The sequence below is a fragment of the Mauremys mutica genome, chromosome 8 (genome assembly GCF_020497125.1).
Source record: "Mauremys mutica isolate MM-2020 ecotype Southern chromosome 8, ASM2049712v1, whole genome shotgun sequence".
Classification (NCBI taxonomy): domain Eukaryota; kingdom Metazoa; phylum Chordata; order Testudines; family Geoemydidae; genus Mauremys; species Mauremys mutica.
The window spans coordinates 79,440,143-79,456,475 of record NC_059079.1 but is presented as its reverse complement, the minus strand read 5'-3'; the positions used below and the strand labels follow the sequence as shown (position 1 = coordinate 79,456,475).

Sequence of the window (16,333 nt, the reverse complement as noted above, 5' to 3'; positions counted from 1 at the left end):
TTTGTTGTCAGTGTACACATTCATACCAGAAGGTCTCCCTTGACTACTGTATACAATGTACATTCAATTGCTTGGTAGGAAGTGACATGAGACAAAAGAGTGCAGGTCTACTAGACTGCCAGTAAATCTGCCCTATATATTTCTCCTTTCCTCTGGCAGAAAGGAACCCAGCTATTTTAAATTCTGTGGTTCACATTAATAATCAAATATAATGATATTTTTGTGCAAAACAGGACAGAATAAAATTTTAAATACACTAAGAATATCTAGTCTTGTTTATTGTGTATTTCTCCTTAAAATGCTCCCACTCCTTTCTGAGAGACTCAGTAGCTTATTGATTTCTCCAGATGTTGCTCCTCTTTTGGTCACTCAATCAGGGAACAGAAACTATAGCATGTGACTTAATGAACTGTCATTCGGCCAGAATATTGAATATCTTGTGAGGTGGATGCTACAAACAGCGCACAAAACCTCTTTAGAGTAACTACATTCTTAAATAGGAATGGCTCATATATCATACTGATGAGCACTGTGTAAGAATGTGGATAGATGAATACTATTGACTGAACACTTATGAATACTAATACATTTGCAAAACCCTGATCTGTTCATGGGCCATCTGTGTATGGGAAAAGATAAATTGTTCACAACTAATAGCATGGCCACCTATAATATTTGATAATATTACTTTTAAGATGGTTTCTTTTGGAGGATCTCAAAGTTCTTTAAACACCAACCCTCCCAACGTCCCTTTGGGGTTCTGGTAGCACACATTTTTCCTGTTGCACCAAAGGAAAACTGAGGTCCAGAGAGTTCATGTGAAGAAGAAGAAAGTCTTTAGCAGAGCTGTGGATAGACCCAGAACTCCCAAAACACAGGTCAGTGCTTTGACCCCCCCCCAGACCATTCTTCATGGAGAGAAAAGCCACCTCCTTAGTTAGCATCAGAGGTCTCTTTTGTCACAAAGATAGTGTTTAGAGATGAAACCAGGTAATGGGTATGTTTACCCTGCAATCGGAAGTGTGACAACACCATGTGTAGACATAGCCAAACTAGGCTGCATGAGTACTGTACCAGTAGCAGCGAAGATGCAGCAGCACTAGTTTAAGCATGGGTTGTACAATCCTGACAAGGACTCTGGGTATTTGCTCAGGTGGCTAGTCTGCACAGAAGTCCATTCCACCACACCTTCACTGATATTGGCACCTGAACTAATTAAATTAAAGTTAGTTCTGGTATGATTGTACATGCAGCAATCATACCTCTGATTGCAGCACAGACATACCCTTTGTTCTGTTTCTGCTCAGGTGCTTTAATTAAAAACTCCTTTGGCCTTACTGAATATTCATTGGTCCAGACTATTACATCTGAAGAAATACTGTCTTGCTCTGTTCTACAATTTTCCCAGTGTTATTAAGTAACCTTGTTATCTATACAAATAATCATAAAGAAGGTAGAAGCCCTGCAGTCAAGCACCATAGTAACACTGTGAGGCTCTATTAGCTGGGCATGAACATTCTGCTTTGGACTCTTGACATGTCAGCTGTGTCCCTGAAAGTGTTGTTAAACAGAGACAAGAGGATTTTTGGAGAAGCAACGAATGAGCAAAGGTAGCAGCGGTGAGGGATATGATTAGAGAAAAGTATGAGGTAATTCCCTGAGCATAAATATGGGACCCAATGTTCTAATTCTGCTCCTGACTCATTCTTCGAGTCTCTACTCCTGTAATATGGGGATAATAAAATCTATCCGTAGATATGTTGTGAGACTCACTTGATGTTTACAAAGTGCTTTAAAGATGAAAAACATTCAGTGTTATTGGAGCCCTGCAACAATAGTCCCGAAAATTACCAGCCGAGGCACAAAATTTATTCTCCCATGGTGACGATGGAAAAAATACATGACATCTTTACTCATTAGTGGGGGGAAAGTAGCCAGCCCAGTAAAATGTTGCAAGAATAAGCTATAACAAACTGCAACATTATTAGTCTTGTTTGCCTGCCTCCAATTGGAGCCCATGTCAGGCCAGATTTTGGTCCACTGAGACTTCTGTGCATATGTTACAGAATGGCTAAGTGCACTGTGTTCCTCTCTAATAGGTAATCCAAAGAGTATCAGAGCCTACTACAGCTACCAGCAAATGGAGTTGTTCCTTTAGCTCAAGTGGTAGTGAAGTCCTGGTTCCTATGCTGATTTACAAGTGTGTGTGGGGGTGGGGGGGGCTCATTGAATATATCCTGACCTGTCACTGGTATACTTTGAATTCTTCCTGCTGAATGTCTTAAAATGTTTTCCCCCAAGCTTTGCGTTTCCTTTCCATGCAGTACTGCAGAAGAATTTGCAAAAAGCATCTACATTAGTAAGGTTACAAAAAAAACCAAAGCAAAACAGAAAATTATTGTTTACACAGATTTAAAAATCATGTGTAACATTGCCGAGGTAGGCAACATAATGCTAAGTTGTTCAGGAGCAGAGTAAACTCGTGGGAGAATTGCCTGAGGGGGGAGAGAAAATAAAACCATAGATTACTGTTAAATGCAGAAATTGCTTGCATGTGAGAGAGAGAGAAGAAATGGAAATAGGGGGAGAGGATGAGAAACGCAGAGAGAGAGAGAGAGACACACACACACACACACGAAGAGAGAAAATGAGCCAGATACTTACTGAGCAGCAGGAAGAAAAGCTTCAAACAGATGATTTCCCAGCATTAGATGTCTGCCAGTTGTTTGGCTAGCACACCAGTGGGTATCTGTGTGGTGCCTTAAAGGATGTGGAATAAAGGAGAGTCAGAGGGACTCCAGACTTTAGGGATTGTGGTGGTGGTGTGTTCTTCTCTGAAACTTTTGCACTACCTCGGGCTAATTGACTTGTCAGATGGTAAGAACCTCCAAGCTTTCCAGCTCCTATTTGCCTTTATTTAAGTGTATTTCAAAAAAATCACTGTGAGTAGCAGGTTGAGGGAAATAAAGCATCAGCTTTTCAATGCTCTTATTTCTCATCCTCATCTTCATGCTTTGTAAGTCATATGGTCTTTAGTGCTGGAGTTAGGCTTTGTGCTTTATTTCAAGGGCTTGTGTTAGCTTTTGGAATGTTACCATAGCTGAGGGGCATTTTATGTTGTGATTTTTGCCACACACGCTACTTTTCTTTTATCTAAGTATTATTTTTGTTTTACCCTCTCTTTGGGAACAAAAGTCTCTTTTCAGGTAGTGGAAGCACTACTAATAATTCATGCTATGGTTCACTAGACACAGTACTCCTGCGACTCTTGTGACCTGAAGAAAATAAAAACCGCTTGAATGTATGTAGTACAAAAGGAACTTTTTTTGTGAGTATTTCTTATTCTAGATGCTTCAGAGACTAATAAGAGAAACCAGAGACAAAATAAATTAAGTAGAAAAAATGTTTCTCATTTGAAGAACTATCCTGAGGGGACTGGTCTCTCTCTGTCAGATTTAGTAAAGAAATATTTTTCTATGATATTTGATAGGAACAGGCAAAGCATATGTATTTGAATTATTTAAGTAAATTTAGGCAATAGCAGAATGTTTTCTAACCACACAGTGACACTCACCCCAATGGTGAAATTCATTAAAAAACAACCATTGGTATGAAACAAATAAAAATTTAAAAAAAAAAAAAAGAAGAGGGAAGCCAGTAGTCCCTGGCAGATCTCTAGGAGTTCACTCATGCATAGATGATTAACGGTGCCAAGTTTTCCTAACAGAGGAGCAGAATTGTCTGAAATCATAATAAAGACAGCAGTTTCTTGACAGAGGTTTCCTTTGAAATATGGGTTATGTAAAATTGTCAGACTATTTAGTGAGAAATTAAAGAAAGAAATACATCAATTAGTATTCTCCTTAAGTACAAGTTTTATCTTTTACTGAATGATGTTGGGAGGAAAGGCAGCATATTAATTTTAACCCAGTCATTGTAAAAATCACTGTGCTATAAGATACCGGATGGGTAGAAAGTTTTCACTGATGGTTAACAAAATATAAAAATAAATTGTGACCTATAGAAAAGATTTTTTTTATTTAGAATATTAGAGTAGAAGATTTAAGTTGCATGTATTGTCAATACATACATGCTTGTGTTTTCCCTATAACAGGAGTGAAACACAACAGCTTTAGTCTACCCTTACATGAATTGAACTCCAATAAGATCTGTTCCCCACCTCCCCCACCAGAAAAAATGACGTAACAGTAACTATCGATTTCAAAAGATACACTCACCTTCATAAAATGTGTTGGGAAGAAATGTAAAATGAAGTGCGGAGGCAGTTGCACTGCTACCTGTTTAAGTGCCAGGACATTTCTACATATTCTTTCCAGAGCTACTGATAGTAAATCCACTTTTAAAACAGATTACTTACCCAGACCAGTCTCCACAATGTTTCCCCAGGAAATTCAAATAAGGGACAAAGGAGAAAGATGTCCATTCAAAGGTAAAGGGAAGTAATAAATGTTAAAAGTAGCCCTGTTGTAGAGCAGTCCATTCCTCTAGTCCAGCTGTATCCTATAGTATATTGGTATTTTAGTGAGCAATTAATCCTTAATGAATTGCTTTCACTAAACAGTCCTGGATGCAGGTTTCTAACCAATGTGTAACAGCATCATTCAGCCCATTCAGGTGCAGAACGTGGCATTGTTGTGCCTCTAAAATCTTTGCAGTGAGCACCCTAGTTAGAACGTCTCACAGTACTAATGGACTATCTGACAAAGTATAGGCGCACCATCAAATAAACCTCTTCTTTGATTGTTGCTTTTTTTTTTCCTTCCTGACTTCAGAATTGTCCACTTAGGATTCTGCAGGAGTCTGAGAAATGTACAGTTACTGTTCACAAGTTATAGGAGCTTTCCCTCCCTTTGGGACCTGAATTCTTTGATCCCTTACTTATGCTGAGTAACACTTACACTTGCAGGTAGTTGTACAGATGTCACATGAATAAGTATTGCAGACATCAAGCCCTTGGAAATCTTTAAGTTCAGCACGAAACTTTTTATTTGATCTGTTAGGTAACAGTGGGTAAGTGTGGTACATTATTATGATGATTTGTATTCCCATAACATGTTGGAGCCCTGGTCATGGGGTTGCAGCATAAATATTTCTAGCTTGCCTTTACATTCAGTGTAGATGATCACTGCTTTTGTTTATCTAGAGGCAAGTGATTCCATGTGCGGTTTCATGACTGTGTGTAATAGCCCTAAAATTAGACACTGCACTATTTAAGCAAACTGGCTCCCAATTGCCTGAAATTGGTCACGCTGTTATTTCCTTTTAGAATTTGTATTATGTCAACTCTTGCAGGTAAAACATGCTTATTTAGAAACTACTCATTCATGTTGCTTTTTCACAAGAAGTGATTGGATACCAATTCTGCATTAGGGTAATATGAAAAGCTGGATTTATGGAATAGTAACTACTGTGTGATTGGCAGTTCAATAAATATAAGACACTTCTTAGAATTTTCTGCAGTTCAATATACATAATGCTCAGTATCTTGACTCTCAGCTACTGTTTCCTAGTTATATTTCATAAGTAAGGTCTGGATCCTGCAATGAATGTCGTGCAGGTGAGTCCAATGGCCTTTGGCACAAGTGCAGAGGTCTACCCATCCTGGGCTGTGTTACGGGATTGCAGCCTAAGAATCCAATTGGAAATCTGAGAAAAACTTAGACCTGCATAAAACTCTCTTAACAAAACCCTAAACTAGGGGGAACAGAACAGTTTAATAGGTGATTGACTTTGGGATTCTGCATTCCTTCCAACCTGAAACAGAAGGGGTGTGAGATCCACATAACCTGAACCCAGTAAACTTCCCTGCAAAGAGCAACCCCTTGCGTGATCAGCGCTGTGCCAAATGCATGATGTTCATTTTACAGAATTTCACATTACGGGTTTCACTGTTTCCTGTTGTTCAGCCTCTCCCATGCTTCCACCTTATTCATAATTTCACAGTTTCATGTTGGTAATACCAAACTTGCTTGCAGGAGACAACCAAATTCAAAAAGAATGAGGTAAGAGTCAATTATTAGTTTCCTAGCAAGTGGTGGGGATGTTGTCATAATTAATTATTCACATTAAATGGCATTCAAGAAAACATTTTGTGAATTTTATGGTAATCCTTGGTTGTCAAAGGACCAAGAACTCTCCTCATAAGAGCAAATGCTGGCTATTCTAGAACTCCTTTATGAGTTTGGCTCTAACTCTTCTAGCTTTGTTCCATCCATCAATCATTTGGATATCCTTGTAGTGCTGATAAATTTTATTTCTTCTGAATAGAGAGAGATCCAGATCAAATATGATGTGTGGTTTTGGACAGCTATCATCATTGATTAAATAATACCACCACCAGGGTTTAAAATCCTGAGAACTAAGTACTGTTTAAAGGTACCACTTGAATATTGTGAGTCAGAGATTTAACTTTTAATGCAGAAAAATTTGTTGTGAGCCCCACAGTATGTGTGTTTCTATCTGGTAGGGCTGTCGTCTTGGCTGTTCTCAGTCATTTCACAGGAGAAAACTACAGTGGTGACAGATTTCTTCTCAGCTGAATGGGTTGTGGGTTTTGCTCTCTAAAACTGTCTCAGTGTAAAAGGATAGCAACTACTCTACTCTGGTGCATGATTCAGCAATCTGTAAATAATGTATAATCAACCGGTGGAACTCCATTGTTTCATGATGTTGCTGAGACAAATAGTTTAGTAGAACCCTGAAAAGAATTAGACACCTGAAGTATGTGACTAGGAATAGCACATCTTGTTACACTAGAATAGGGCAACAATATGACCATTCACTAGGGCTGTCCAAAAGTTCATTTGGAACTGTGAAGTCACCACAGATCAGGAGGTATTTGGGTCAGGGCCTAGGTCCATGAACTGTTGCAGACCAGTACTGTTGTGGTTTGTACAGTCTTCATTCCCAGCCTGCTCCCCCACTCAGTGACCTGTTCCACCAAACCTGGGACTCAACCAACCTTACCATTACTAGATATCGGCCACCATTCCTGCCATCTCTGTTGGCCCTGATACCAGATCCTAAGGGTCTCCAGAGAGCACTAGAAAACTTCTCTGCCACTTTATCTCATCAAGGGATTTCCAAGCCTCTTGACCACATCCCACAGGCAGCAGAGGCAAGAGTTGGTAGGGTGCCAGTACCGGGACGTAAAGCGGGGTAGTAGAGGACAGTGTAAGGAACTCTGGGAGGTGAGGGGATGTGGGTGTGCCCCTGCATATTTGAGTTCTGTATAACCTGAACCTCCTAGTGAAATCTGAATGATTTTGCTCATTGACCCTGTGGCATCTGGCTTGTGTGTATCCTCAGTTAAGGAACTCTGACAGATTTGCTGACCTCCACCATCAATTCTTAGATTTCAGGTTGCAAATCTTTAATCAGTTGTATTATTAGATATATTATAGGGGGCTTAATCTTTCCTTTGAAGCATCTGGCATTAGTCATTGCAGGAGACAGAATGCTAGATTAGAGAGTCTGTTTGGGTATGACTGTTACTAAATTCCTTTTTGCAACAACTATAAAGTAATTTCCAGATAAGGCAGTAGGAATCGGCAGTTACAGGCTTGGTTTCCAGTGTGGTGATGCATACCTTGCTGTCCCCCCTATGGCATATTGCAGTGTACTCTGCTCTATGCCTGCATTATGTGCAGAAATGCAAAAATCTTTTTCACTCCTATTGACAATTGCCAACTAGCAAATTCCCTCAGATCTTATGGTCCGTGGACAAGGGCAACTTGCTCTTTAGAAAGCATAGGGATGTGCCTTTTTTGTGTTGGAAAGAGTCTAAAAAAAAAACATGAGCAGGAATTATGCCATGGCCCTTCCTGCAAATTCAAACATCCCCACAGTTGGGATCCAGAGGAACCATGGGGATGTCACAATTCATAATCAAATCGTTGGCTCCTGCAGTCCTTTCAAACTCAGTTTATTTTTTCTGGGGTTGTTGGTTAGACACAAGCTTCAGGTGGGACTGGGGATTGTCAGAGAATGTCTGTTCTTGACTTGATGTGTGGGGAATTTTTATGCATGCAACTCAGAATTCATAAAGATAAGAGCTACAAGAGGGGAAATGGGAGCCTAGACTGAACTCCAAACCCCACTTTTGCTTGTGTTATTTCAAAGAGCTTTAGAGAGACCAAAGGGAGAAGAGGGAACAAAGGAAGTGTAATCCAGTGAACTGGAGCTTTGTGTTTCTGTGACCCCCATTAAAAAAAAAACCACTGAGGAGGAGAAATAAAGTGAGACATGGGGGAACCATTTGTAGCACACCTAACAGACTCTGAGCTAGTGCTGGTTTGTGCAAACTGCACCACGGGAAAACCCTCACTAGGGCTTCCTGCGCTGGATAGGGGAAGTGCAGTTTCTGCTGCTGTCCTCCTTCTGGGGATTCTGCCCAGGGACAGCAGTGTCTGAGGCTGCACAGTGGCCTGCTGGAAGAGGCTATATCATAGATCAGTGGCGGGCAACCTGTGACCTGCGGGCCGCACGTGGCCCATCAGGGTAATCCGCTGGCAGACCGCCAGATGGTTTGTTTACATTTGCACAGCCCCCCACAGCTCCCAGTGGCCGCAGTTTGCCAATGGGAGCTGCTGCAACCACTTCCCGCAACTCCCATTGGACAGGAACAGCGATCCACGGCCACTGGGAGCTGCGGGCGGCCATGCAAATATAAACAAATTGTCTGGTGGTCTGCCAGCGGATTACCCTGATGGGCCACAGGTTGCCCAGCACTGTCATTGATGCACTGAATCAGCCCATCCCCCAACTGCTCTGACCACATGCCCTCCACAACAGCCCACTTTTCCAGCTTTGTTGGCAGGGCCGGCTACAGACCCCAGCGCGCCAAGCGTGTGCTTGGGGCGGCATGTCGTGGGGGGTGCTCTGCCTGTCGCTGGGAGGGCGGCAGGCGGCTCCGGTGGACCTCCCGCAGGCATGTCTGCAGGAGGTCCATTGGAGCCGCGGGACCAGCGACCGCCAGAGTGCCCCCCGCGGCGTGCCGCCGTGCTTGGGGCGGTGAAATTCCTAGAGCCGCCCCTGTTTGTTGGTCTACTGTAAGCCCACCCCTCAATGTGAAAAAATGAACAATGCCTCCACTTTCTGTTATCCTAGCAGACTGAGAACCCAAGTGGGCCCTTGCAAGAAACTGGGGATGAACTTAGGTTTACCACATTCATACAAAGAAGGCTATTTTAGGTTCTTTCTAAGGTACCAATCACCATAATATCAAAGTACCATTTAGTGCTGGTAGTGGTCTGAGCAGCACATGGAGACAGGACTCTGGGTTTAGAGCTGCACAAAATTTTGGGAGGAATAGTAAATTTGCCAGAAACTGCAGTTTCAGAGTGACTGAAGCTATTTAAAAAATTCAGATCAAATTCAGCAAATAGTTTTGACTGAATAAAAAAGAAAAAAAAATTAAAAAGTCCAAACCAGTTCATATCGTTTTCAAAATGAACCATTTGAATATCTTGTTTAGATATAACCATTTTCAAAAATGTCATTTCTAAGTGACATTTCCTTTAGAAAAAGTCATTTCAAACTGAACCAATTAAATCTTTCTGGTTTTTCATTTTGGTAAAACAAACTGAAAAAATTCAGTTAGAAACTAAGTGAATTATTCTGTTCAGCCACCAACTAAAAAATCAGTTGTTCATTTAGCTCTACTCTGGTTCTGTGTCCCACTGCATCAGTTTCCCTGTCTGTTAAATCAGGGCAATGCTGTTTACTTCAAATAGAAGTTAAGAAGCTTAATTAATGTTCATAAAACTCTTTGAGCATCTGAAATGAAAGATGCTGCAAAAGTGCAATGTATTATTACAATAAATCTTCTCTGAGGTTGAGGGTGATGGTGATCAGTGATAGCTGCTTAGATGACCTGGTGCAGAGTGTAATCTGGTTCTCAGTTGCTTTTACTACAGTATGATGTTTATGCTTTATGATTGCTTGCTATAATCTGTCCCCCTCACCCTCATAGTTGTTTAGTTAGGATGTAGAAATAAAGTTTGGTGTACCTGCTGACATTCTCTTGCTAGCTAATGCTTCTTGTAATGCTTTGTGTTTCTTAGGTACTTCTGCATCTTGTTTTTCTTGAACTTCATTTTTCTATCTGGAGCTTCTTTTTTCTGAACCTGCTTCAACAGGTGAAAGGAAAACTACAATTCATTATAAAAAAAAATATCCTTCTGGTCTCTGCCATTGAGAACAAAGGGGAGTAAATGAATAAAAAGTTTTGGGGGGTTAAGTGAAAAATAGTGTTCATTCATGTAGGAACCTGCTACCATGGCAGTTTGACACACAGTAATTTGATGCACATGGAATGCAGCACAGTATTTCCCTATATAAGAAAGCCAGGAGACTCTAAAACTTTGAAAGGTAAAAATTAACTTATTTCTTTGGGCGAGGGGGGGGGAGTTAATTGAAGTATAAACCCTGACAAACCACCCATTTGAGAACTTAACCAATGGTAAAATGTGAAAACTTTATTGTAAAATAACTTTGAAATGAGAATTTAAAAACACAGGTCTATTTAGCTACATAACTGTCCTACCTTTATTTTCCGTGTACTAAACCTCTATATTTTTAAGGACTCTACTGTCTGCCATGATGGGCAGCCATTTTGTATTCAGTGCAAAGTATTGCCAAAGAGATGCAAACTGTGCTATCTGATGGAGATTTTAATTTTTGTTGTTTTTGATGATTATTTTGCTCTACAATGTATCATTCTTGGTGAATTGATATGGTTCGCTCCCTGCTTATGGGTGGAAATACATAAATTCAGTCCATAATAAACATAGTCTAAAACTCTTATTGTGATTATTACATCCTCGCAACTCTGCTGGACCTCAATGTTTTATGGAATGCCAGAGTGTGGTGAGGTAATCTAAGTGTTTTAAGGTTAAATTAGCTAGGAGTCTTTTCTAAAAAATAAAGCCATGTATCTTACAATAGTTATGAAGTTCTTCTTTCTCATGCATTCAGATCCTGTGTCTCTAGCTTCAGCAGCAACCTGGACTTCCGTCAGGAAAGTATCAGTGAAACAGTGACTGTAATTGAGATGCGCCAGTGACAAGTATCTTAGAAAATAATATTTGACAATGCATCTAAGTGTGCTGGAAATGTCAGTGTAAGTGGATCTGTGTGTGTGTGCGTACGCATACATATATACATAATTAATATTCAGTTGTAATGGAGGCTACTTAACTGTCAGAAAAAAAACCTACATTAAAATAAGTGAAGCACGCATGTCAGGAAACACCAGAATTAGGGCCGCCTGTACAATCTTAACTCTTTGTGCATTTTGTCCTCATTATTGTACTCGTGATTAAATACAATATTGTAAAGTATACAAATCAGGGGGAAGAGCTAAGGTTGTGCAGGCAACCTTAATTTTGGCATTTCCTAATTTTTGATTGCTCATATGTTCAACATTGATATTCTTTTTACATAGATAGGTGTTCTGTATGGGTAACTGGCGTGTGCATATATGCACTTATGAATTATATTCTATTATTTAGCTATCTGTTATTCTAACTTTTAATCACTGCTGGGTTCCTTTAATGAAATCACTGGATTTCTCTCAGTGTTCTCAACTTTCAGTATTTTATCTCTCACATAATTCTCTGGCTGCTAGACTTCATTAGACAGTCTATTGCAGAAACTACCAAGGATTGGTTGGCTTATACCCAGCCTTGGCTGTTGCTTGCTGATCAGCAAATGGAGGGGAATTCTATGTGTTGCACATCATTTCCTGATTTTCCAGTCCTGGTGGCATTTGTTAGCACTTGAGAATTCTCTCCAGATTAGCTTTCGACAGTTGCTTCTGGTGTTTAATGACTTTTCTCTCCGTTTCAGCTATGCCAAAGATATAAGGAGGGGTCTGACTTTGTGGATTAACCGCAGAGTCACAGACTACATTTTGGGAACTTCATTTGAATTATTGATACCATTTATTTTGTGTTTTGTTTAACACTGAGGCATTCAGCACTCTTTCAGGAAAGCAAGTCCAACCTTTTTACTCTTGAGTTTCGTAGAGGGATCGGGTTCTGCTTCTACTGTATGAGTCTGTACTGATTCAGTTAAATGTAGCAGTAACTCATTAGTACTTGCTTACAAAATGATGCATGTAGAGCTACAGTCGTGATTATATTTCAATCTATCTCATAATTCTGCTGCTTTCTATTAAACCTTTCTATTAAAACAGGAATTTTCTGTTAATTTACAGTGTTACTACACCAAAACTGCCTTTTCAGCACGTGTGTGTGTGTATGTACGTACACATCGTATGGCTTCAAATCTACTAGTCAAAGCAATCTTACTGTTTTCCTTCTCATACAGCCTGTTGCTATTTTGCCTCCATTCTAGCTTGCAAATCACCTGCTGCTGCTTCCCCCACCCCATAAAATCAGGGATCTATAACTCTTTTACACCCAATGCCCAACTAACAAGATATTATTTCCATCTGAGATCATTGGCATGAGCTAAGTTGGTTTGCTCCATTTTCTAGAAATGTGACATTGCCTTACCAGTTCTCATCCTTTGTGCCAGTTCATGACTGTATGTCTCTTCCTTCTATCAAACATATGGAAATCAGAGCTCTTAACTGCAGAGGTTTCAATGCTTTTGAAAATCTTACAGTCAGATTTCCAGTTTCTCTTCCTTGATTATTCTCTCTCCCCAAGCACAGCTTTGCCTTTCTCACTTTGTGTTTTGAATGCTTATTCTTAGGCAGCACTATTGCAAACTAAATAGACAAATCTGGTAATTTTTAAATTGCAGCCATTTCAGTTACTTGGGACATATAGTGCATTGATCTTCCTGACCCATTTTAGGTCATACTTTAGCCCAATTTAACTTTATGGGGTTAGTAGCTTCTGGTTTGAACACTCACACTTAATAATTCTGATGACATTTTTTATTACTACAAGGTGTAACTACATCCCTTTCCAACTCTTATTTAACTTAAAACATTTTTGCTATTTCTCTAGATGTAAATCCTATTTTGTTGGCTTTGTGCCATGTTCTCCTCCTATGTTTTGGCTTTATCTTTGTTCCCTGGTTTTTAGTAAACCCATCTGTAGTGAATGATATTGTGAAACTGTGTAACACAGTTTTAACTGATATTATTCCCAGCACTGCAGCAAGAATGCACTGTGGGCCATGTACCACCTTTGATTCATTCGTGTATGACATCAAATTTAGCTTTTGTGTTCCACCATCTGTCAAAGGCAGTATGTAGCCCAGGATGTGCCACAGTCACATTGTTCTTTGATTCACTGACCAGCTCAGAGCCATCAGTTCATAGGCTCGAGCATCACCACAGGTTGACAGATCATCATACTGCTGAATGGGAAACTTCTAAAAGTCAATTTACTGCCTGTAAATAGTATCATACGTATAGCACTAGAAACTGTATTTCTGTTTATCCCCAGGAAGGACAAATGTGTATAGCATAAGCAATGACAGAGTAAACTTCCTTGACAACATTGTTTCATCTCTATCTTGAAGCAACCATCTCTAGAAACTCTCCTCTGTTGTGATGCCTGTAAAATACTCCACAGTGACAAGGGAGCTGGCCTACGGTGATTGCTGCTTTCTCATGCTTACAGCATTGACTGATTATTTCCTTATAATCCTCTATCTGTCTGCGTCCACCTGTTGTGTCTTGATTTATACTTAGTTTGTAAGCTCCTCTGAGCGGGTCTTTATGTTTTGTACATTGCCTAGCAAAATAGGGTCCCAAGTGCTACCATAATGAAAATAGCTGTAGAGACAATTCGTTAACAAATAGCTTGTATCTATAAGTCCTTGTTTTAAAGAGGGATTTGAAGGAAGACAATGAGATCGGCAGATCCTTGTACCTCTATATGGAGCCAAAGGAACTATGCTAATTTTCCCTAGTGGAGGTTGTGGTCTTGAATCTTTTGCAACCATTCTTTGTCCACCTGACTTGGGAGTCTATTCTGACTATATGCAGAAGCAACTTTTTCTTAATATCTAGCCTAAGCTTTTTCCTTCTTTAGCTGGATGCTCTAGTACCTTATTCTGCCATCATCTGAGACTGAGTAACTCTTTCTTCACTGATATTGTTAAATTAAAGATATTTATTGGCTATGCATATGCCACCCCTGAATTCTTTTTAGACTACATAAACATATCTTCTTCAATAACTCCCTGTGTATCTTAACCATCTAGTGTTCTATCAGTTTCATTGTCCTCTAGATTTTCTATATCCTTTTGTCACGGAGTGTAGGGGAGTCAGGCCCTGCACCCCCGGGCTGCCTGCCGATTCACCAGGACTCTCAGCCAGCCAGTAAAGCAGAAGGTTTATTTAGATGACAGGAACACAGTCCAACACAGGTCTTGCAGGCACAGATAACCGGATCCCCCCGGTTAGGTCCATTTTGGGGCCTCCCAGCCCCCCTCAGGGATCAGAGCCCTTTCTCCCTGCTTCCCCTCTATCCCCAGCCAACTCCAGTCTGCCCAACCCCCTCCAGCCCCTCCTCTCTCCTCCGCTTCTTTCCCAGGCCAGGAGGTCACCTGACCCCTTTGTCTCCAACACCTTTAGATGCACCTTTGCAGGGAGGGGCCCGGCCATCAGTTGCTAGGCGACAGAATGTCAGGCATTTGGTTGCATGGCCTTTTGCTGCTAGAAACTTAGGATCTGTACCCAGGCCCCAGTACGAACAGTCCCACTTCGTCACACCTCTTCCCCCTTTGAGACCGAACTGAGTGGGGACACTCCAGCCAGTGACCTGGGGAAGTTCGAACCCACCTACATTCCCATGGCTGCCCCAGAGCCCCCCCCATTCTGGGGGAAGAGTTACCCCAGGTCATTCCAGTTACCTGCCCCCCTGTAGGTCGGGGGGACTCGAGGGTACTTGCAGGTTGCAGGGGGGAAGCCTTATGCCACCCGCGCCCTTTCCCCACCCCAATACCCCTGGGGTGCACGCGGGGCTGGGGCCTTCTCCCCACGTTCCAGTCTGGGGGGCTGTGATTCGGGCTCTTTCGGTTCAGAGCCCCCCTTTTGACCCTGGCCCCCTCTGGACAGGCTCCTCGGGGCGGGGCAAGGGTCTTACAGCCATCTTCCCCCTGTCCCGGGCCTTCCTCCCCCTCTGGCAGAAGTCACAGGAGCGGCAGTGCTGCCGGACATGGGCAAAGACCCCAGGCCAGTAATAGTTCTGTAGCAGCCTCTGCTGGGTACGCCAGGCTCCCTGGTGCCCTGAGGGGGGAATGTCATGGGCCTGGCACAGCAGCTGGTGGCGATACTCCTGGGGTACCACCAGCTGCCTCCTGATCCCCCCTGACTCCATTTTCCCTGGGGGAGCCCATTCTCGGTACAGGAACCCCTTCTCCCACAGGAACCTTTTCCGGCCACCTCGTCCCATGGTCTGTCGCCCCCCCCCCCCCTGAGGCTGGCCAGGTCCCCTATCCTCCGCAAGGAGGGGTCTTCCCGCACCGCGGCCTGGTACTCAGCCGCTGGGGCAGGGACGGGGATCTGCTCTCTCTCCCCGGCTGGGTCTGAGGCCACAGCCTCTCTAAGCCCTGTCCCTGGGCGTTCCCTCCCCACCGGGTCAGGGTCCGGTGCCTCGGGCAGAGTACCTTCCCTGGTGTCAGGGTGCAGAGCCCTGCGTCGACTCTGACTATGGTTCATGGCCAGGGCACCCCGGGTGTTACTTGGCCAGTCCTCGAGATCCCCCCCCATTAACACCTCCGTGGGCAAATGTGGGTGCACCCCCACGTCCTTGGGGCCCTCCTTGTCCCCCCACTTCAGGTGTACCCTCGCCACAGGCACCTTGAATGGGGTCCCGATCACACCCCTCAGGGTCAGGTAGGTGTTGGGCACCATCCGATCTGAGTCCACCACCTCGGGCCGGGCCAGCGTCACCTCTGCGCCCGTGTCCCAGTACCCAGTGACCTCCCTCCCGTCTACCTCCAGGGGAACAAGGCACTCTTTCCGGAGGGGTAGCCCCGTGCCCACCCTGTAAACCCAAAACTCAGGGTTGGGAGCATCCAGCCCCTCGGAGGGGTCGACCTGGGCCCCCCCTCCCTCCTTCGCAGGTGGTACGCGGCCAGCCCCCCTTTCCTGCGAACGCTGCCCCTCGTCCGACTGGGTCTCTACCCAGTTAATCCGGTGTGGGGTCAGTCTGCTCAGTTTGTCCGGGAGTTTGGGGCACTGGGACCGCAGGTGGCCCTTCTGGCCACATTGATAGCAGCGCATGTCCCGTTGGTCCCCTCGAACCGGTCGGTTGTCCCTGGCGCTGGACATTCCCTTTGGGCGGGGGCTCTCCCTTTTGGGTGGTCTCAGGATGTCTCT

At 42.9% G+C, this 16,333-nt stretch overlaps 1 protein-coding gene across 10 annotated transcripts in view; it reads left to right on the top strand.

Moving 5' to 3' along the window:
• KCNIP1 (potassium voltage-gated channel interacting protein 1) overlaps nt 1–16,333 on the top strand; it is an 849,721-nt gene that overhangs the window by 710,705 nt on the left and 122,683 nt on the right. Inside the window, exon 1 of one of the 10 annotated variants that reach the window (XM_045026855.1) lies at nt 1,595–1,649. The exons of 8 other annotated variants lie outside the window; for them this stretch is intronic. Coding sequence is in view for 1 of the 2 variants with exons in the window: in XM_045026842.1 (XP_044882777.1) it covers nt 2,769–2,877 (109 nt within the window). In the remaining variant the exon portion in view is untranslated. Of the gene's footprint in view, nt 1–1,594; nt 1,650–2,758; nt 2,878–16,333 lie in introns of those variants that run through there. One more of the 10 variants, XM_045026842.1, reaches the window with a different exon arrangement.